The 23189-nt window shown below is 40.2% G+C and overlaps 2 protein-coding genes across 2 annotated transcripts in view; both read left to right on the top strand.

Moving 5' to 3' along the window:
* LOC117519710 (fibrinogen-like protein 1) overlaps nucleotides 1-11652 on the top strand; it is a 40584-nt gene extending 28932 nt beyond the window's left edge. The window contains 3 exon segments of the mRNA XM_034180968.1: nucleotides 65-153; nucleotides 7382-7569; nucleotides 11153-11652. Of these exon segments, the coding sequence (XP_034036859.1) occupies nucleotides 65-153; nucleotides 7382-7569; nucleotides 11153-11351 (476 nt within the window). The 3' untranslated portion in view covers nucleotides 11352-11652.
* Nucleotides 11653-15513: 3861 nt separating this feature from the next.
* Nucleotides 15514-23189, top strand: part of snx25 (sorting nexin 25) — a 98072-nt gene continuing 90396 nt past the window's right edge. The window contains exons 1-2 of the mRNA XM_034182325.1: nucleotides 15514-15669; nucleotides 15913-16557. Coding sequence (XP_034038216.1) covers nucleotides 16210-16557 — 348 coding nt within the window. The 5' untranslated portion in view covers nucleotides 15514-15669; nucleotides 15913-16209. The remainder of the gene's footprint in view (nucleotides 15670-15912; nucleotides 16558-23189) is intronic.

Genomic DNA, 23189 nt, shown 5'->3' on the forward strand with positions numbered 1-23189 from the left:
TTATAGGATATGGATTGGATTGATTTTTTTTTTCTCTGGAAGTCATTTATTTTGTCTGTCACAGGAAATTATTCTCTAAGGATTAATCTGGAAGACTTTGATGGGAACCAGCGTTACGCAGAGTACAAGGACTTCAGAGTGGCTGATGAAAAGGTGTGACTGACGGATGCTGAGTTACCACTGCAAGTAAAAAAAACAAAAACAAAACAAAACAAAAAAAAACATAAAATTCAAAATCCCCACAATATATTCTCTGAATTTTACACTTACATGTTTATTAATACCATCCGTCTTTTTAAAATAGTGCTCTTCATTCACACAATTCTCTCTGTCTTATATATAGGAGTTATGTGGTATAGCAGGGCATTATCATACAGACCCCAAATTCAAGGCAACAGAATGATATAAAGGTCTGGTTGAGGAAATTTATTATCAGGGATCATGGTTGAGTGGATAGGCAGTGAGTGGAAGACAAGTCCCCCCCCCACACACACACACACACAAAGGTAACCCTCCTGTTCCTTGTTTGACAAGTGATGAGGGGGCCGGTGATGCCTAGTGTCCACATGTTCCTCTTAGTTTCCAGTGAGGTTTCAGATAGAAATCGAGAAGCAAACGGCATCCGAAGCCACAACAAGGGGCAAAGCCCTTGGATCTATGCAAGATAGCCAATATCTTTCTGCGAGCTTGCAGATTACGTGAGTCCTTGCTGTAATGTTAGGGCATACTCTGTGAGAGCGTGCCACCTTTGTGCAGTTAATAACAGGATTTACGCTGTACAGTCTCTGCTGATGCTGATAAGGGCAGGTAAGCCAACAGAGAGGTTTGGGTTTGGGTCTACTTGTATGACAATCCTGAGGGGTTGCCAATGGTTATGTTACATTGCAGTGTACATTCAGTGTACTTTTATATCCACCTGCAGTGGATATAAAAGGGGTTGCAATCAGTGTTTTGTGCCAGTTGCTACTGAACCACTATGGAGGCAGGACATGCTGCCCTTCAGTTCGCCATTCTTATCCAGGCCCAGACAGAGGTAGAGGACATGATAGCCCTTAACCTGGCCATAAGAATTGTTAGAAGACATAGACACAGGCACAGATCTTCTTCTCGCCACAGACACCGCGTGATCACTTGGAAGCATCGGTGGAATCGGCAAGCTCACCACATGTTTACAGGATGGAAAATTTTGACGGCTGCTTGCCGCGGTTTGCGATTTTAGCATAATGTCGTCGGCTTGTAGTAGGGTTCCTGGGATGTTGCAGATGGCCTTGTTGAGTTCCCAATAAATTCTATAAGCGTCAAAATTTTTAATCGTCCAAAATTTTGTTTCCGAAAATTCTGATAGTCCGGATAGTGTCCAGCATGCTCCAGAATGACCATGTTTGCTTGCAGATGGTTTGCGGCAGAGTTGGTGATTATCCCGTCACTTTGCCATTTTGCAGTTTTTTTTCGATCTGAACCCAATCACAATCTAACCAGAAGCATGTGGACAGTGGGTATGAGATCCAAATGAGCTATTGCAGATATATTAAAGTTAAGGGTGAGTAATTGCAGACAAAACCATAAAACAGGGCAGTGGGAAAGTGGAAATGACTGGGTATCCATAAATGAAGAGGAGGGTCCAGGGGCTAGCATTGGGACCAGAAAGAACAGGAGATTGTTAGGCTTGCCACAGGGCGAAAGCAGGGTGACCACAGCAGATGTGATACACTAGTGAGGCACTTCACAAGAGTAAAGACAAACTATACCCACTCTCTGTTGACAACAGCGGTTTGGAAAAATGTCCTCAGGAGATTGTTGATTACAGGAAGAAACCTTAAGCAGACCACAGTGAGGTGACCATCTGCTTTGGCCATACTACCAATAACAAAATAAATAAAACAAAACACAACAAAGAAATGTCTAACATGCAAAGACAGAAATGTTGTAGCAAACCAACTATATACATATGGAGTTCAGTAGTTGCAACAACCTGATGGTCCAAGAAACATCCAAACAGAGTTATCGCCAAACACAGGGAGTACAAATGTCATTTACAAAACATGGATGTGAGTAATAATCCTCTTCAGAGTCTGGAAATGTATTTTCTCTGTCAGGCAGTCTGTGTATTGTGTGCATTGGACGGTAAGAGAAACCGCTCTGGTTGATGCATCCAGGCCACAAACCACCCTTGATATCAAGCAGTTCTGGGAACCAGTCTGTCAGCCAGAAATGATCACTAATTAAAGCCTGTAACTCTCCCAGCTATGAGTATTTCTTGGCAGAATTGCTGGTGGCATGGTAACAACTGAAGTACAATTTAAACTGACACAGTTAGCTCCAGGTCCCTGTGATCTGCTTGTTTGGTCCATTCTGGCCTTATTGTTCTGTGACTAATGTCAAAGCAGACCCAAATGCTAGGCAACAAACAGAATGAGACTTAGGTATGAAATGTACTTAAAAAAAACCCTACATACTTAGGTATGAAATGTGCTATAAATGCATTATACACATTCTACTGCCCACCGTATTTATATCCTTACTGTTGTGGTAGCTTTCACACAAGAAAAGACTGTTGTTATTGTTTTGTTTTTTTACTCTGTGTTGTCTGGGAGAATGAGAGTAATGAAATTTCAACTCTCAATATGTCTGTGTATGTATTGCAGAACCGACAAAGTTAACTTGACTTGACTTGATCAGACCCCTGTCACACATAGTAAGAATGTGCAGAAACCAGGCCGACACGGCAAAAATGGCCATAACCAAGAAGCAGTCCTCCTCCATGCCCGCACGATCGCATCCAAAGCCTATTTAGACAACAGTTAGAGGACACAGACGGCTGTCAGATGGCCACAAAAAGTCGTGAAGACTAACTGATGTCCAAATGTCTGGATGGCCAACACGGGACATGCCATATGTGTGAAAAGCTGGCGGCATTGGTGCTGTTACTCACTCACACATGCATTCACATCTGTGCTCATCCTCTCTTTCCTAGCACTCACAACCTCACAGCAGGAGACTGCACGTGCATGTGCGTGTATGGAACAGCTGATGAAATGATTGCACAGCTGTGTGTGTGTGTGTGTGTGTGTGTGTGTGTGTGTGTGTGTGTGTGTGTGTGTGTGTGTGTGTGTGTGTGTGTGTGTGTGTGTGTGTGTGTGTGTGTGTGTGTGTGTGTGTGTGTGCGTGCGTGTGTTCATATTGGCTGAAGGAGCCAATACGCATGTGCGGGGCACACCTGCATGTGTGTGCATGGGGCATGGCATGTGTGCGTGCATGTGTGCCACTGTCAGCCACTGGCACCTTTTACTGCTAAAGTTTGCTGGCAGTGGGCCAAGCTTTCCCTTGTGCACAACATTCATCAGATGTAACCTTTCCAGCGAACGTTAATTTCTTTTCTTTCTTTTTTTTTTTTTTGCCCACTCCAGCTTACGCAGTACAATGCAAATCTGTACACCACGATGTCGAGTTGGTGCGCAGCATGTCACATGGGATTTATTTATGCCATGGTTGTTTCCAGCACTCAGCAGCCGGATGAGAGGCTTTTCACCACAGGCTGTGGTCCCTGGCTCCTGTCTGCCCAGCACTGTGAAATGCCATGCCAGAAGTGAGATTCATGTTTAATAATGTTGTCATGACCTGACAAAACAGTTCCACGTCATACCTCCTTCAGAGTTAGATGGTTATCAAGTAATAATATGTATATTACAGCAGTGAGATCTGTTCAGCTCTGAGCCTCTGACCCGTGCAATGACCAGCCCAGTCTCACGTTTTTTTGTTTTTTCTTTTTTGCGCTCCCGTCCAGTGGTGGGCACAGTTCCGATAATCCGATAGCAGATAATTATCAAAGGTAATGTTTTCATTATTGGATCATCTTTTCAGATAACTTTGAAAACCATTATTGGACTCATTATCTTCTGATAAATTTTTGTCCAATAATTTTTAGATCATTAACATGGTAAACAAAGCTGAACAACTACAAACTGTTATAAAATTTAAAATCAGTTGAACACTGACCTGTTAAATGTTTTGTAGTAGATGTAGTTCTACCCTCTGCAAAAAGAGGAGAGCTGCTTCTAGAAGAAACTGCTCTATCCTCTGCAGGTAAAGGAGAACTGGTCACAAAAAAAAAAACTAATTTCTTTTAACCCCATACTGATATGACGGCAATATCACCCAAGTCATCCATACATACATTTTTAACTTATGGTTCAAATTTTAAACAAACTAATTTCGGACAAGTTATTTAAATTAACGTCATGTCTGAAATTTTCTAAAGTGAAAATATCAGATATATGTTTTACTTTTAAAGTAATGTGCTAATTTTTAAGGTTTTAGTGTGGACATGCTGTGCCCAGCAGTGCATTATGGGTAGGATAGGGTAATCTCAGTACGTTCACGACAGGACAAATGCATTTTCAGACACTCTGTTCAGGCTCCACAGACAACAGCATTAAACTCTAGTGCCTAAAACTCTCGTGAATATATTCTCTGGGTTTATAGACGTTGTTATTGTGTTTGCATTTGCTAAATTCCATGCATCTTAACCGTAGCAGACATGGATTATCTGGAATTTTGTTTTGGCAAGTTTTCACAGCCTCTACTGCCATCCTGGCCAGTAGTGTTCATGGCAGTATTCAAACTGAAGCAGGGCTGATATTTTCAATCACTGTACTCGGTTCCAGTTCAAACTGTACCACAGAACCGCACGGTGTAAAAGTTCAGAGCTCACGATTTATGTTCTCACACACATTGTACGCTCAAAAACCACACGTTGGACTCATGTTTCCAGAAGCAAAACGTAAACAGAAGCTTTTTTTCCAAACTTAATTTACAAAAACTCTAGATGGGAGACATCAAAGTTAAAAAAAAAAACATTACAAGACAGGTCTGCGGTATTTGCACATGCACAGTGCGAGAGTTTGGATGCTTGTAGCGCTTCAGCAGCGGGATACCCTCATGACGGCTGACCAGAATAATATCAAACAGGTTTGATTTTCATTCAACCATACGATCGCCGATCAGGAGGTGGTCGTGAGATGTTAAACGCAGCTCATTACTCCATGTACACTACACGATGCAGGACGCGCGATTAACCCGAAACTTGGTGCGATCCAAAAAATTCTCGCACGAATGAAAAATTAGCTGAAAAGAGGCCAAAACTCGCACCGTGTAAACCCAGCTGAAGTACTGAACGTCTGGCACCAGTAGATCATGGCAGTGTTCTATTATTTATTTTTGACACAGGTTATATCAGATGGTTATCTAATTACAACTTGGCTTTTTTTTTTTTTTTTTTGAAAATGCCTTTTTTTTTTTTTTTACAAATAAAAAATGGAATGATTTACAAAAGCACATTTATCTGTAAACACCATCACACGACACGCCTCACATTAATGTGTTGGTTTACATAATGAATGAATCAAACCAATCAGTGTTAGCCGAGGCACATTTTACCCAGAATCCTTTATGATCTGTCTGTGTTTGTTACAAAACGTCAGAATTTGTGCATTATTCAACATTAAAAGATATATGTTATATTTTAACTTTGTACAAATGACAAAATTGACAGTTATTCTTTCAGTATTCATTTTATTTATACACCAAACCATAACTCACCATTACTTTATTTTCCAAGACCTCCTCCGCCTGACGGCATCATCATGCTTGAGCAGAGAGTTGAGCTTCATAGCTTCTCTCAGCTTGCCTCTTTGTAGCCATGCAGTAAGCAGGAGCTTCCAGCAGGAGGCAGAATGCTCAGACAGAAGTGCTGACTCATTGTTTGGGTCTGTCGTCCCTTTTGATGCTTCCAAAAGTGATCGTGGTGTTAAAACTTAAAATCAGCTTATTAGTAGTTGCAAGTGTACCAGAGACAATACTGGAATTTATCAGTTATCGTTCAACCCTAACCATAACCACCTCGACCCCCTGCTTCACTTTTAACTTTGTGCAGCCATCATGGAATGAATTAGAATGAATTTGTGCTGCCATGCTGAAAATAAGGTGCTTTTCGTCACAATATCACGAACCAATAGATTAATGTATATTTCGTGCTGCTGAAAAATGACTTGCCGTGAGACTGGGTTGGCAATGACGCATAAATGTGCATGAAACCACGTAAAGGCGCACCTGGCTGTGGTGGCACAGATATGTTGGGCACAATATTTCACATTATTTATGTTGCCCATTGGAAGGAATGGAAATGTATCTATACTGTAAGATCTATTATGGATATAACAGCCTGTTCAGATCTGAGGTGGAGTGCCCTGTGCGACCAATGGACCTGCAGTGGCACATGGTACTTTCGGTTTGAGTGCTCGCTATTCACATCCACTGCACATGATGAATGCGTGCCGCATACATGCTATTACATATCAACATTTCCTTTGCCCTCCCTGGCTGGGGTTCAGTGGAGGTGGACATCCATGGCACAAGCAGGACATGCTGGCAGGCTTTGCCATGACTGATCTATCCCGTCCATCTTCAGACTGCACCTCGACACTTCTCGACTGTGGCCGGATGTGTCATTCTGACACCATTTGGCCTCAATCGGCCTATGTGTAATGGAGGTCTAAGGGATCCAGGTTGTGAGTGAGCAGCAGGTTTCCCATCCATAGAGTGAGTCTCCTGTTCGGATGCAGAGTCAACAGATCAGGTCTGACTGAGATTCAATGCAACCATCTTAAAAAAAATCATTGTGGCAATCCCTCTATGGCGAGGAAGATTGGAATGATTTGCAGAGGGGATGTACACGCCCGACTGAACAGGCCCAGTCCTGACACTCAGAAAATCTACATCCAGAGTCGATCAAGAGACCTGAACGTGGATTTCTTTAACATGGGAATGTCGTTGCACGCCAACAAACACACAGTCCTTGACAGAACCTTAGCATGGTCCGATGGATAGGAAATCCCAGACGATCAGGGTCTGAGGACCTGTTGCAGCCTTCATTCGTCTTCACAGCCGTTTGGTTACAAGTCATCACCTCCTTCCCCTGATCCGCCGTTGAGGACTTCTTGTTTCTCCACATCCCCGCTAGCCGTTGCATGTTCAGAGTTCCTGTTGGACCTTCATGGTTATTATAGCAGCCACGGAGAACACAAGGTCCCCACCGTATCCCAACAGGGGAACTCCTAGTACTTGATACACATGTCACTATGTGGATGAGGGGTTGAATTTTGACACCTATTTTAAAAAATAAAGGACAGTGGATGTGCAGAAACCAAACCAGAAGAGACTCTGTCCTCTTTACAGAAAACTGACCAATGAATAAGAACACTTCATTGTAATCAGACTTTTCTTCACTGGTAACAGACGTGACAGGAATCAGACAAATCATAAATATGATCTCTTCTACACCAAAACATGGATACATTCTCATCTCTCCTGTCTGTTTCCACAGGATCACTTCCAGCTTACGTTTGGAGCCTACGTAGGTACAGCAGGAGACGCTCTGTCGGGGGGGTTTCAGGTTGGTGTGTCAGCCTGGGCCAGTCATCAGGGCATGAAGTTCAGTACCTTCGACCAGGACAACGACAACTACAGAGGGAACTGTGCACTGGAAGACAAAGGCGGCTGGTGGTTCAACAAGTATGAGCTACACTCAAACACACGGCACATCATGGTTCTGCAGTGGCCTTAAAGTGCGATACACAACAGTATTAGCTAAAACACATTCACAAAATGCAACAGATTTTTAATGCTTCCACCATGTTTAACCCATATTGTCTGCAAAATTGAAAAGTTGTGATGTTGAGTTTGAGTTTTTAAGGTCACACAAGGTCAAAGGCTATGTGGTCAGGGGAAAGGTGATGTACACCTCCATATTAGTTTTTAACAGTAAACACAGGTGTATGTTTAACCAATACGTTGAAATGCAGTGCATCTGGAAAGTATTCACAGCGCTTCAATTTTTCCACATTTTGTTATTTTGCAGCCTTATTCCAAAATGGAGTGACTTCATTTTTTTCCCTGAAAATTCTACTGACAACACCCCATAATGCAACATGAAAAAACTTATATTTTTAATTTTTGCAAATGTATTAAAAATAAAAATGAAGAAATCACATTTTAATTTCAGTTTTAATTTATTACATTTTATTTAGCACCAAATCACAACAAAGCTGCCTCAAGGTGCTTCACACAAGTAAGGTGTAACCTTACCAACCCTAAGAGCAAGCACACAAGCGACAGTGGTAAGGACAAATGCCCTCTGATGATTTGAGGTAGAAATCTCAAGAAGACCACACTCAGATGGGTGACCCACTGCTTAGGCAAGGTTTTTACGAAGTTTTACAAAGCTGAAGAAACAGAAAACAGGAAATCAAAACATCTGCTACATCAGCTTCAGGTATGGCATCTCGCGGTCAGTCCAGCATCCCATTTTCCACAGACACCACTCCACACATTTCCTTCCGAACCTTGGACAGAGAGAACTGGAGCAGAATCAGTCGGCTGGAAAAACCACACCTAACATCATCAACATTAAATCGACAGGAAAGCAGAGAAAATCATAAGGTGATCGCCAACCGCTAGCCCTAAGCTTCACTAACAGACCCAAAATTTAGATGAAGGTGAGGCCGAGACCAGTTCCATTACTAATAAAATGAATTTAAAAGAATAGGAAGCATAGTTCCATACTATTGAATTATGCTAACCATACGAAAGGGAAAATAAGTGTGTATTGAGTCTGGACTTGAAAGTATCTGCAGAATCTGACTGTTTTATTGATGCAGGGAGATCATTACTCAAAGCAGGGGCACGATAACAGAAAACTCTGTGACCGGCAGACTTTTTATTCACCCTAAGGACACAAAGTAGTCCTGCGCCCTGAGAATGCAGAGCCCGGGCCAGTACGTAGGGTTTAATTAGGTCAGCTAGGTAAGGAAGTGTAGTCCATGAATAATTTTATAGGTTAGTAACAGAACCCTAAAATCTGATCTCAGAGGGACAGGAAGCCAGTGAAGAGATGACAAAATGGGTGCAATGTGGTCAAAGTTTCTGCTTCCCGTCAAGAGTCTGGCAGCAGCATTTTGAACCAACTGGAGACCCCTAATGATGTACATAAGTATTCACAACTTTTGCTCAATACTTTGCTGATGCACCTTTGGTAGCAATTACAGCCTCACGTCTTCTTGAATATGATGCCACAAGCTTGGTGCACCAATCTTTGGGTAGTTTTGCCCATTCCTCTTTGCAGCACCTCCCAAGCTCCATCAGGTTGGATGGGGAGTGTTGGTGCACAGCCATTCTCAGATCTCTCCAGAGATGTTCAACTGGATTCAGGTCTGTGCTCTGGCTGGGCCACTCAAAGACATTCACAGAGTTGTCCTGAAGCCACTCCTTTGATATCTTGGCTGTGTGCTTAGGGTCATTTTCCTCGCTTACATCTGGCCACTCTACCATACAGGCCTGATTGGTGGATTGGTGCAGAGATGGTTGTCCTTCTGAAAGGTTCTCCTCTCTCCACAGAAGAATGCTGGAGCTCTGACAGAGTGACCATCGGGTTCTTGGTCACCTCCCTGAATAAGGCCCTTCTCCCCCAATCACTCAGTTTAGGTGGGTGGCCAGCTCTAGGAAGAGTCCTGGTGGATCCAAGCTTGTACCATTTACGGTTGATGGAGGCCACTGTGCTCACTGGGACCTTCAAAGCAGCAGAAATATTTCTGTACCCTTCTCCAGATTTGTGCATCGAGACAACCCTGTATTGGGGGTCTACAGACTTGACTACATGCTTGGTTTGTGCTCTGACATGCACTGTCAACTGTAGGACTTTATATGTAGACAAGTGTGTGTGTCTTTCCAAATCATGTCCAGTCAACTGAATTTACCCCAGGTGGACTCCAAATAAGCTGTAGAAACACCTCAAGGTTGATCAGTGGAAACAGGATGCACCTGAGTTCAATTTTGAGCTTCATGGCAAAGGCTGTGAATACTTATGTACTTGTGATTACTTCATTTTTTTATTTGTAAGAGATTTGCAAAAATATCACACACACAAAAAAAAAAAAACTTTTCACATTGTCATTATCAGGTATTGTGTGTAAAATTTTGAGGAAGAAAAAAGAATTTAATCCATTTTGGAATAGGGCTGTAACATAACAAAATGTGGAAAAGGTGAAGCGCTGTGAATACTGGATGCACTGTAGCCTTTTGTCATATCCCCTATATACAACCCCAATTCCAATGCAGTTGGGACGTTGTGTAAAATGTAAATAAAAACAGAATACAATAATATGCAAATCCTCTTCACCCTATATTCAATTGAATACACCACAAAGACAAGATATTTAATGTTCAAACTGATAAACTTTATTGTTTTGTGCAAATATTTGCTCATTTTGAAATGGATGCCTGCAACACATTTCAAAAAATCTGGGATAGTGGTATAGATGTATATATATATATATATATAACTGGACTGATCTTTGCCTGTGACCATGACTTTTAGACTTCTAGAGTTTGTCAAATTTAAAGCACTTTAAATTTAGATCATAGATCATATCTGTGCTCATTCCTTATTTTATGTTAGTATTAACTATTAGTCTTTGTTATTTGATTGGAAGTCTCTGAGATCTGGTTTAAAGTTTAAATATAAGAGTTAAATTTCACTTCCATCAGGCATGTGCAAGTTTCAGATACAGGGATGGCTCCCCCCAATCTGTGAGAGCCAGTAACATATAGACTAAACCACACCCACTGTAACGCCCACATTGTATAAAAGTGTTGGGCAAGTTATGTGCTTGGTCTTATCACAAGATAGATGCCGTCTGTGAAGACCCAGGCCTGGTTTTCAACATGACCTTCAATAAATACAAAATGAGGAATATATCGATTTGGTTCTTTGTAACGGGGAGTAAATTGCATAATGAACCGGGGAAGAATTTACAGCTGACCCTCAGTCATTCCACAAAATTTGGTCCAAATTGTATTAAAACCATTTGAGTTTTTTGTTCACACACAGACACACTGGACCTTAAATAATACCTCTTCATGTGCTACTGCACAGGTGTAATATAATAACTCAAAAACTTGCAAACATTTCACACACACACACACACACACAAAAGGTAAAACAATGACATTTTTGCGCTTTATGGCTTACGAATGTGTCTTCTGTATATTTCATGGACACAAGTCTAAATAAAAAACATTTCCTTTCCTCTCTCCCAAGGTGTCACACAGCCCATCTTAATGGCCTGTACTACCCCAGAGGCCACTACAGCGCACTGACAGATGACGGTGTTGTTTGGTACACCTGGAGAGGATGGTGGTACTCCCTGAAGACCAGCATCATGAAGCTGCGGCCTGCTGATTTTAAAATGGATCCTATTGATGACCGCAATGCTCTTAACCTCAGACCACATTCCTAACTCCAGAATGATGGACCAGACATGAGCAAATGTTACATTTTCTTGGCTTGACTACTTTGGTCAGAAGTGTAGTAGATATCAGCTAAAACCTGTTCATTTTTTTTTTTTTACTTTATATGCACAGGTACTAATGCCACATTTTGTAAACAATTCTGCATTACTTTCCTCTTCAGACTAGAATAAAATATTAATCAAAATGATCATGATCATGTTCACATGATAGCATATACTTTCCATGCTGTCATAAGAACAGGAATAAACTGAACAATCCTTAAATGTTGCATTTGGCTAAGAAGTATTATTGGAAGTCTGGAGTCGGGATGGCATGATACTCTCAAAAAATGGCTCATTGGATGAACTCAATTCAATTATGTGCAGGATTTCCATCTAATAAGTATATGTAGCCCCGACTCAGATAAAACACATTCATGCAAGATAATGTAACTTAATTTAGTTGGGGCTACATATATTTATTAGATGGAATCTAATCCAATGAGTCAGTTTTCGAGTTTACACATAAACAAATGACTCAATGGATGAACTCAATTCAGTTATGGGCAGGATTTCCATCTAATAAATATATGTAGTCCCAACTAAATTAAATTAAATTATCTTGCATGGATGTGCTTTATTTGAGTTGGGGCTACATATATTTATTGGATGGAAATTCTGCTCATAACTGAATTGAGTTCATCCAATGCATCAGTTTTTTGAGTGTACCACTGTTTTATATCCAATTTAATGCCCAAACCGGAGCCTTCAATATGTTGATACTGGCCCGATACAGTTTCCCTGATATAAGTCAACTAACCTGTTGACAAAGACCTGTGTCTGTACTTGTCATCTCACAAACATCAACACAAAGTGTGAAGCAAATGTTCTCCTCCCCTAAAGGAAAACATACATAGTCGACAAAACAACACAGGTGTGCAATAGAAGACTCCGATCACATTTTTATGTTAGTTTTTTAATTTCTGATATCCATCCAGTAATTTTTGCTGATACCACATCCAAAATATCAGGTCACTGCACCCCAAGTCTGTAGTCCTGCTTGTGACTACACAATAATTCATTAACAACATTGGTGTCCGTGTGTGGATGTAACAGATCTGGATCCTCAGACAAAGTGATCACACAGCCTTTGCTCTCCTCTGCTGTCTTCTGACAAAAGCAAGACTCATTAAAGTGCTCATGAGCAAAGTTCTTCATCCCCAAGTTGCTTCCAGTGTTCAGTTGAGTGTTTTACATGGCAGCACAGTGACGTCCTGTCATCTCAGTGTGTGTGTGTGTGTGTGTATGTGTGTGTATACGTGTGTGTTGAGAATTCACCTAACACATTAACGTAATTTGTTCATGCTATTACAAAGAATTCATCTATAAGGGAGCATTGCACTGATAAAACAAACAAAAATAATACTACAGTGGCTTGTCATAAAATCATGGTTGTGGTTAAACAAATGGCAAATGATTTCCTAAGAGAGCATAACACAAAACTTTATATTGTAAAATATGCATTGCAAGCTATTGCAATGCATATTAATACAGATTTGATATTATATCCCAGTATATTGACATACCCCTTTAAAACAATCAAAATGTGCAAAATTGCTTGGAAAGGGGCGTGGTTAGCAGCAGCTCTTTTTCATTTAAAGCAGCAGGCACCTTGTGGACCACAAAGATCATATACACTCAACAAAAATATAAACGCAACACTTTTGGTTTTACTCCCATTTTGTATGAGATGAACTCAAAAATCTAAAACTTTTTCCACATACACAATATTACCATTTCCCTCAAATATTGTTCACAAACCAGTCTAAATCTGTGATAGTGAGCACTTCTCCTTTGCTGAGATAATCCATCCCACCTCACAGGTGTGCCATATCAAGATGCTGATTAGACACCATGATTAGTGCACAAGTGTGCCTTAGACTGCCCACAATAAAAGGCCACTCTGAAAGGTGCAGTTTTATCACACAGCACGCCACAGATGTCGCACTATTTGAGGGAGCGTGCAATTGGCATGCTGACAGCAGGAATGTCAACCAGAGCTGTTGCTCGTGTATTGAATGTTCATTTCTCTACCATAAGCCGTCTCCAAAGGCGTTTCAGAGAATTTGGCAGTACATCCAACCAGCCTCACAACCGCAGACCACGTGTAACCACACCAGCCCAGGACCTCCACATTCCGGATTGTTCACCTCCAAGATCGTCTGAGACCAGCCACTCGGACAGCTGCTGAAACAATCGGTTTGCATAACCAAAGAATTTCTGCACAAACTGTCAGAAACCGTCTCAGAGAAGCTCATCTGCATGCTCGTCGTCCTCATCGGGGTCTCGACCTGACTCCAGTTCGTCGTCGTAACTGACTTGAGTGGGCAAATGCTCACATTCGCTGGCGTTTAGCACGTTGGAGAGGTGTTCTCTTCACAGATGAATCCCGGTTCACACTGTTCAGGGCAGATGGCAGACAGCGTGTGTGGCGTCGTGTGGGTGAGCAGTTTTCTGATGTCAATGTTGTGGATCGAGTGGCCCATGGTGGCGGTGGGGTTATGGTATGGGCAGGCGTCTGTTATGGACGAAGAACACAGGTGCATTTTATTGATGGCATTTTGAATGCACAGAGATACCGTGACGAGATCCTGAGGCCCATTGTTGTACCAATCCAAGAACATCACCTCATGTTGCAGCAGGATAATGCACGGCCCCATGTTGCAAGGATCTGTACACAATTCTTGGAAGCTGAAAATGTCCCAGTTCTTGCATGGCCGGCATACTCACCGGACATGTCACCCATTGAGCATGTTTGGGATGCTCTGGACCGGCGTATACGACAGCGTGTACCAGTTCCTGCCAGTATCCAGCAACTTCGCACAGCCATTGAAGAGGAGTGGACCAACATTCCACAGGCCACAATTGACAACCTGATCAACTCTATGCGAAGGAGATGTGTTGCACTGCATGAGGCAAATGGTGGTCACACCAGATACTGACTGGTATCCCCCCCCCCCAATAAAACAAAACTGCACCTTTCAGAGTGGGATTTTATTGTGGACAGTCTAAGGCACACCTGTGCACTAATCATGGTGTCTAATCAGCATCTTGATATGGCACACCTGTGAGGTGGGATGGATTATCTCAGCAAAGGAGAAGTGTTCACTATCACAGATTTAGACTGGTTTGTGAACAATATTTGAGGGAAATGGTAATATTGTGTATGTGGAAAAAGTTTAGGATCTTTGAGTTCATCTCATACAAAATGGGAGCAAAACCAAAAGTGTTGCGTTTATATTTTTGTTGAGTGTATTATCTTTGTAGTGTAGGTGCCTGGATAAGTCAAAGAACTGCAAGAACATATATGTTCTTGCAGTTTTTTGACTTATCCATTTATTATAAGGTTCTTTTCCAATGATAGATTAGATTAGATTAGATAAAACTGGATTAGATTAGATTCTATAGAATTTTATTAATCCCTTGGGAAGGTTCCAGCAGTATTGTATAGCAGCACACAGGGTAAGAACCACACAGAGCATCAAACGTAAAAGTTAAAAAAATATTAATACTGAAAGAAAGAAAGTAAGTAAGAAAGAAAGAACTACACCTTTGGTAGTTTAATCTCGGTATTGGGGTATACATTAACTCTGAAAAACACAATCTCTGGCTGATAAAATTCGTAATTCAGCTTTTGTTTATAACATAGAACAAATGGTTATAATGTTGAATAATAATGTATAATAATGAACAATAATCAAATAATGTTGAATCAATCAATTTCATATTGATGTCGTTTGTAGTAATGATAAAGTGGATACGGCTGAATTACAAGGTCTTTCCTGTACATGCCTGCCTTTAAAATGTGAACTCATAACATGTGGAGTAGCTGGAGTGAAAATGTAATTTTTCAGTAAGCGCATGTTAAATAAACCAAATGTCAGCGAGACGCTTTGATCTGAGTGCGCGTGTTTTTAAAGAACCAGCTGCCGCGGTGTTTAGTGTTTGTTTTTCCCCTGAGTGAATCTTCAGCCAGGTTCAGGCGGAACCCCGCCTGTCCGGACTGTCCTGGAGTTTAAAGCAGGCGCACCGTGTGTAGTTAACGCCGCCGCTGATTGGCTGACACCGTTTCACGTTCAGGTTTTGTTACACAGTTGCCTCCGAAGGAAAACAGCTGCTGTTTTTATTTTCGGAGCTCGACTGATGTTATGTTGTTGCAGCTGTGTTCATTGTAGTTGTCCTTCCCTGTTACGAAGTGTGCGACTCATTCGTTTTGAACCGACAATGAAGAAAGTACTGTAATATTATCCACCTTTTTAGCCGAGAGGTAAGTAAGCTAACATTAGCTGCTGGATGGTAAATAAGCTTGTTTGTTATCCGTCGTTAGTTTTTCTTCTGCTAACTAGCCTAACCACATTCGTGGTTGAGAAGTATTTACGTTCTGTTACTTCCATATTTCGTATGTTTCCCTTTTAAAGGTAACGCTGATTAACTTATGGTAGTTTCCTGCTAGCCAAGTTGGTTGGTAACAATCACTAATAAGCTACTCTTCCATCTTTTTGTCTCCAAGGTGACGGCGGTTATTTGTTCCGTCTCTCACATCGCCCCGGTGACCCCTGTCTGCGTTGTCCGGGTTCCTGCCCCCTGAGCCAGGTCCAGCCTGGTGTCCTGCTGCCTTGCTGAAGGAGCCGATGCTAAGCACTGTGAGGAGATGTCACAGCGGGGATGCATCCTTTTGGAAACACTGTTGTAGTCGAGGGTAGACACGGATGTACTCTGTATATCTACCTCTGTGACTTGGCATACAGACGAGGCAATTTTTCAGCCTGTCCAGTCGTGACACATATATGGATAGTGGGGTCGCAGTATGCTCCCCTCCTCAACAACCAACACACCGCAGATTGAAGGGAGTAGCAGCTTCAGAGCAGCAGGGGAGCTCATGCCTGCCCACTCCTCTTCTGTCAACTCCTCTGTCCAGTTCCTCCCAGCTTTTTTTCTGGGTGTTGTAGCAGCAGTGTTGTTTCATCTGGCCTGGGGAGGCTTGAGTCTGACCTCTTTCATCTTGAAGTTGTTCATCTACATGTCCTTTGCACTCTTCTGTTTCCTGGCTGGGAGCTTTGTGCTGCTAGTAAGGAAGAGTCCTCTCAAAGTCAGCCACTTTGAGAGAAACAGAAGACCGTCATCTGCACAGGTTGAGTTCTTCGAAAAGCTCATGGTAAGATAAAATGGTATTCCTAAACTTTTCACTCTGACTTTACCACTGACAATAGTTTGTGCTATAAGCAAGGAAACTAGATCTTTATGTTTAACTAAATATTGGTGCTTCTGCATCAACTTAGGAAAATTTTGTTTGGTTCATTGTAAAAACTGTTATTCAAGTGGACACATATTTATGACAATTCGGTGTTTCAGTGTTTCCCATGATACTCCTGGTGGCTGCCTGCGCTTCCCAGAATGCACTGCGGTGGCAGCAGAGTTCCGCTGTCTCACAATGCATGTAAACAATGGCAAAGCAAGGATGTGGATGGTGTTTATTTAGCGAGTTCACGGGCGATTATGACGATTATACGCCCTCCCAAGTTCAGAGGGTTATCTAGAGGAGGTGTAGCACCTGTGATGGATTTCTGCTGTGCACCAATGTTGTCTTATTGTCCATACTTCACAACATGTGTTTACACTGTGAGTACTGAGCTCCTGACACCGGAACGCTGCTGAAACCAACCTCTCGCATGAGTCACGGACCGCCAGATGGCATGAGATTCACAGCTGCGAAACACCGATTGCTGTGTAGAATGCATACTGTATGTTTTGATAAAGATGTTTAATGCTGCCTGGTGGTTGTGTGAAGAGCATGACTTTTAGCAGCCCTTGTTTTTTGAGGTGCACAGGGGGTTCAGCCAAAGTGGGCAAAAGGTCAGAAAAAGTTTGTAAAAATCCTAAAATTCATAAAAATCCTGCTGAAATAATTAGCAATAGGAATATTTCCAAACCAATAATGATCAGCAGAGGCTGTAGACAGGGGTGTCCAATTTCACCCCTGCTGTTCATCCTTGCAATTGAACCGTTGGCAATTGAAATAAGATCACACACTCAAATTGCTGGGATTTTATTGGGACCAACAGAACATAAAATCTCTTTATTCGCCGATGATGTCATCCTTTTTCTGTCAGTTGCAACAATCAATACCAATCCTTCTGGAAATAATTGTCATTTAGTAATATTTCAGGTTATAAAATTAACAGAAACAAGTCTTCTATCTTGTTACTGAATGCTTATGAGAGAGCCAACCCACTTCCATAAGTATTACAATTTAATGTAACAACACAGTTTGAGTATTTAGGAATACAAATTCTACCAGACCTAAAACATTTAGTTGAGACTAATTACAATCTTGCATTGACTGATGTAAATAATTCAGTTGAGAGATGGATGCCGTTAATAATATCTTTGATTGGAAGAATTAATGTGTTGAAAATGAATATACTGCCTAAGTTACTTTATTTCAAAATCTTCCTCTACCACCTCCTCCTGACTTATTTTCATAAATGAAAAAAATTATAAGGTTTATATGGAATAACAGAAAGTCCAGACTGCATTTGTTCTTGCTATATCTTCCCTATGACTGTGGAGGCTTGAAATGCCCAAATTTTCAGTTGTATTATTGGGCCACACAGTTGAGGTATATGATGTTCTACTACACAAACCATCACCCACATTGGGTAAATATGAAAAGTCAAGGATTGAATCTGGCACTCCCTTCTTATTTATATTCAAATACAATAAACAAAAAATCCAATTCTTCAAAACACAAAGTGTGGCGAGATGTACAAATTTTTTTGAGAGAATCAACCAATTTATCTCACTTTAGTCCAATATGGGGCAATCAATTATTTATACCAGGTAGAGCAGACTCAACATTTAAATCATGGAAGGACAAAGGACTTGCAACAATTCAAGATCTCTACATGCCAAAATCTGATACATTAATGAGCTTCATAGAACTACAACATATAAGTAATAAACATTTCTTTAAATATCTACAGCTCAGAAGCTTTATAAGATCAAGTCAAGAAAATGCAACAACCAAACTTATCAAATCCGTTTTGGAAGAAACAATAGTAAAATACAGTCAGAAAAAGGGATTAATATCTAAATTGTACATTTTGCTAATTTCTGAAGTAGATGAAAGTTCACGTGGTAGACTTGATGCTTGGAGGGAAGATTTGTCTCTACAGATATCTGAGGAAGACTGGCAATCCGCATGTGTTTTAGCACAAACCCGATCTATCAATATACGGCTGCAGCTAATTCAATACAAATGGTTAATACGAATTTATGTCAGGCCAGTAGATCTTAACAGGTACAACAAAAATATTCCTGATGTGTGCTCAAAATGTACAGACCATAGAGGAATGCTAGTCCATTACATGTGGCATTGTAGTCATATTGCACTGTTCTGGGGTGAGATAAGAGATGTCCTGGGAAAAATAAATTCTAAGCAAATAATTTTAGATCCAAAATGATTTTTAATAGGCGTATATCCAGAAAAACACAAATACACTAAAAGTGAACGGATATTTATAGACTTAAGTCTTTTGATTGCTAAAAAAATGCATATCACTGCTTTGGAAAAGAACTCACAGACCAACTGTCACTCAGTGGATACGACAGATGCTTTCAACCCTTCCCTTAGAAAAAAAATTCATAGATTCTCAAGGGCAAACGGGAGATTTTCGAAAATGTTTGGAATCCTTTCATAATGTATGTTAAAGATTTAAAACTATTGGAGGATGATTCAAATGACTAAAAAGAGACTGTAACCCTGGGATGTGTAAAGTTTTGCAAAATTGTTTTGTTAAAACACATTACTGTCAGTAAATGCAATAGATTGCATAGACTTGATATATGCACCATGTTTGTTGTTTGTTTTGTGATTGTTAAATTATGTACAAAATATTAATAAAAATATTTTGGCAAAAAAAATCCTAAAATTCTTCCAGGCACTCCTCTCAGTAGCCTTACTGATTGTCAGTGCAGATCCTCCTTGAGCTTTCACTGTTAGGGCATCATGACATTATGTTAGGAATGTCTGTCTGATTGCAGCGATTGGTGTTTGCTGTTACCAGTCTGCAGTATCACCAGCAGCGTCATGGTACAATTTTAAAACCCTATTGTGACTTTACTTTCTTTTGAATATTCGCTATTTCTGAAGGATGGTGCATCTGATGTGTTTCCTACCAGCCAATCAGGCAGTGTTTTCCACATAAATATGAGTTTTTCTTTTTGTTTTTTTCCCTCCTTATTCTGAAAGTGTTTTAATCTTAACAGCTGCTGTACAGACCATGCAGCCCCCCTCCCCTTTTTGCTAAAGACCACTTTTGAAGGCACATTTCAAAGACATTTTTAGTCATAATAATGAATTCTTATAAGGAGTAATGTAATTTAACTCACTCGATGCCATTGACTCTAAAACGCGTCTTTTCCGATAGTAACGCCCCGCGCCAAAGACGCGTCATCGAGCCAGTTTCTTTTGTTCTCTTTTCTTTTCTTGTGGTATGTTTGTTGTTGACATGGACTATAACTCAGTTTTATATGGGTCTTGAAAAAAACACTCAAATGCTGAAGAAATCCTGGCACTGGGATGTTTTGAACTTTGAAAATGGCTGGCACTCAATGAGTTAACAACAGAAATACAGCCACCGTCAATATTACTCTAATTTTGCTACCACAATGCAATTCTATGTGGTATTAAAACACAATATAAAAAGTCTGTTTACTTAGTTATTTTGTAAAAAAACAAAACAAATAAATAAAATAAAGCATAGGTTTTTTTTGTGTGTTTTTTGTTTTTCTTAATGCATTGAAGAGCTGTTCAGTTGCCAGAGGTGTCAAATCCAGCTTCAAAAAGTAAAAACCCTGCCATGTGTTGCTTCTACCTGTGCACCTAAAATAGGTGATCTCAATAATTAGCTCATCCACTTGCCTGAAGAGCTGAACTAATTACAATCAGCTGGTTTATTGGGAAGATGAAACAAATATGTGGCTGAACTTTTACTTTCTGAAGCTGGATTTGACACCTCTGTCAGTTGCCAAGCACATACATTGTATTGACTTAAATATGCTTGCTTGCTTGAGTTTATAAAGGTAATAGTTTTCAAACGTAGTAGTGTCAGACCCCTCCAAAATGTGAGGTTAGGTTGGTGTTTTTGTATGGCTGAAAATTCACAATTTTCAGAATGATCCCCCAGAACAACATCCTCATCAGCCAGATTTAGTCTGAATCATCGGCACACATGACATCACAAGGGGAAAAGCTCAATCAGCATATATTGAGAATTTTTGTATGTTGTTGAGGGTGGTTAAGGAGTGTTTAAAGCAGTTGAGAGCTTTTTACTAACTTTTTTCTGACCATAGCACAAACTAAAGGAGCTAAATTACTGGACTAGGGGGACTTGAATCAGATCTGCTTCAACTTCTTCTGAGATGAAGTATTTTGCTGATGTTCCTTTGAGCAAATCACACTGTCTTTCAAGCACCTTTTTATACACTGTCAGTTTTGGCAGAATTAACGAGCTGCCTCTGAGAAAATCAGGTTGGGGTACCCGGATGGTCCAACTCGGATTTTGATAAAATTTTCACCAATTACTCTTCAAATAGTTTTATCAGGCATGGTAAAGTTTGTTTTTTCATCAGATCAAATTTTACCCCATTTTTGGTCAATTCAAAATTTGATGTCAAAGCACCCAGAGAATCCGTTACATTAAAATATATAGCAAAAATGGCCAACTTTGACAAAGCATTTTTCAAATCCAAGTACGTGGTTAGAAAAACTGAGCATGAGGCATCATCAGTGATGCCCTGAACCTCTGTAAAGCATTGTCCATTCAGTGTAACTTTCCCTTATATTTATATAATCAACACTTTTTGAATTTTGTAGGCGGATACTTTTAGGGCCAAATCCTGGTGAGCGGGAAATTTTAAATTCCTCATATATTAGTCAGTATTTTGCCTATTTCAGTAAATAAGGCATCATTTCATGTGTTTTCCAATATGGGGAGTTGATTTATGTAATTAGTTTTATGATCAGAGGTCAAGGTCATTGAAAAAGGTCAAGATTCTGCAATGTTTTTTTGCCAATTTTTCATATTCAGCAGTATGTATTACCACCAGAATTAATAATATTGAGCTTTTAGTGAATCAATGTGATAGACGAGATTATTGCATTTATATTGATATGCAATATGACTGGTGTTTTCAAGTCTTTAACCTGTTTTGCCCCACTGGCAACAATTGTTGCCGAAGTGTATCACTGTCATTTTCTACTCACAATAAAAAATCTCAAAGGTAGTAATGCAACTTTTTCCACTCATTAAAGAAAAAAAAAATCTGGGCATAAACGGGTTAAGGTCGGCGGAGTAAAGTTCTTTGAAATACCGCTCTGTTTCATCAAATTTTAATCTCATTATTCCAGTCAATACTTTACCTATTTCAGCAACCAAAGTATCAATTTATATGTTTTCAAATATAGGGAGTGGAATTATGGGGTCGTTTTATGATCAGAGGTCAAGGTCATTGCATAATTCCAAGGTCAGTCTCCAAAAAGAAAGACATTTTTTGCTTTTAGGCCAAAAACAAAGTGTCAGCAGTCTTTTCATAAAAGCCTTATTACAGATCATATATTCAAATACATAACGAGGACTACATCTTGCAAAGATATGAACAATATTGTAGGTCTACCATTCTTCAGAAAACAAAAGTATTATACAACGTGTACAACTCAACCTTTACAATATTCAATGACTTGGCCGTATATCAATGAAAAATGATCAAAACGAGCTGTACATTATATACATTATATGTTCCCTGATATTGATATTTTGCAGAAAGATGGTCTAGTTTGTTGTTTTCATAAGGAGTTTAACTTGGCTACACAAAGTAAGATATTAAAACCCCTGGCAATAATTATGGAATCACTGGCCTCGGAGGATGTTCATTCAGTTGTTTAATTTTAATTTTTAAATTTGATGAAAGTCATTTCAAATGGCAACTTTCTGGCTTTAAGAAACACTATAAGAAATCAGGAAAAAAAATTGTGGCAGTCAGTAACGGTTACTTTTTTAGACCAAGCAGAGGGAAAAAAAATATGGACTCACTCAATTCTGAGGAATAAATTATGGAATCACCCTGTAAATTTTCATCCCCAAAACTAACACCTACATCAAATCAGATCTGCTTGTTAGTCTGCATCTAAAAGGAGTGATCACACCTTGGAGAGCTGTTGCACCAAGTGGACTGACATGAATCATGGCTCCAACACGGGAAATGTCAATTGAAACAAAGGAGAGGGTTATCAAACTCTTAAAAGAGGGTAAATCATCACGCAATGTTGCAAAAGATGTTGGTTGTTCACAATCAGCTGTGTCTAAACTCTGGACCAAATACAACATGGGAAGGTTGTTAAAGGCAAACATACTGGTAGACCAAGGAAGACATCAAAGCGTCAAGACAGAAAACTTAAAGCAATATGTCTCAAAAATTGAAAATGCACAACAAAACAAATGAGGAATGAATGGGAGGAAAGTGGAGTCAACGTCTGTGACCGAACTGTAAGAATCCGCCTAAAGGAAATGGGATCTACATACAGAAAAGCTAAACAAAAGCCATCATTAACACCTAAACAGAAAAAACAAGGTTACAATGGGCTAAGGAAAAGCAATCGTGGACTGTGGATGACTGGATGAAAGTCATATTCAGTGATGAATCTCGAATCTGCATTGGGCAAGGTGATGATGCTGGAACTTATGTTTGGTGCCGTTCCAATGAGATTTATAAAGATGACTGCCTGAA

Source organism: Thalassophryne amazonica, chromosome 11 (assembly GCF_902500255.1).
Source record: "Thalassophryne amazonica chromosome 11, fThaAma1.1, whole genome shotgun sequence".
NCBI lineage: Eukaryota > Metazoa > Chordata > Actinopteri > Batrachoidiformes > Batrachoididae > Thalassophryne > Thalassophryne amazonica.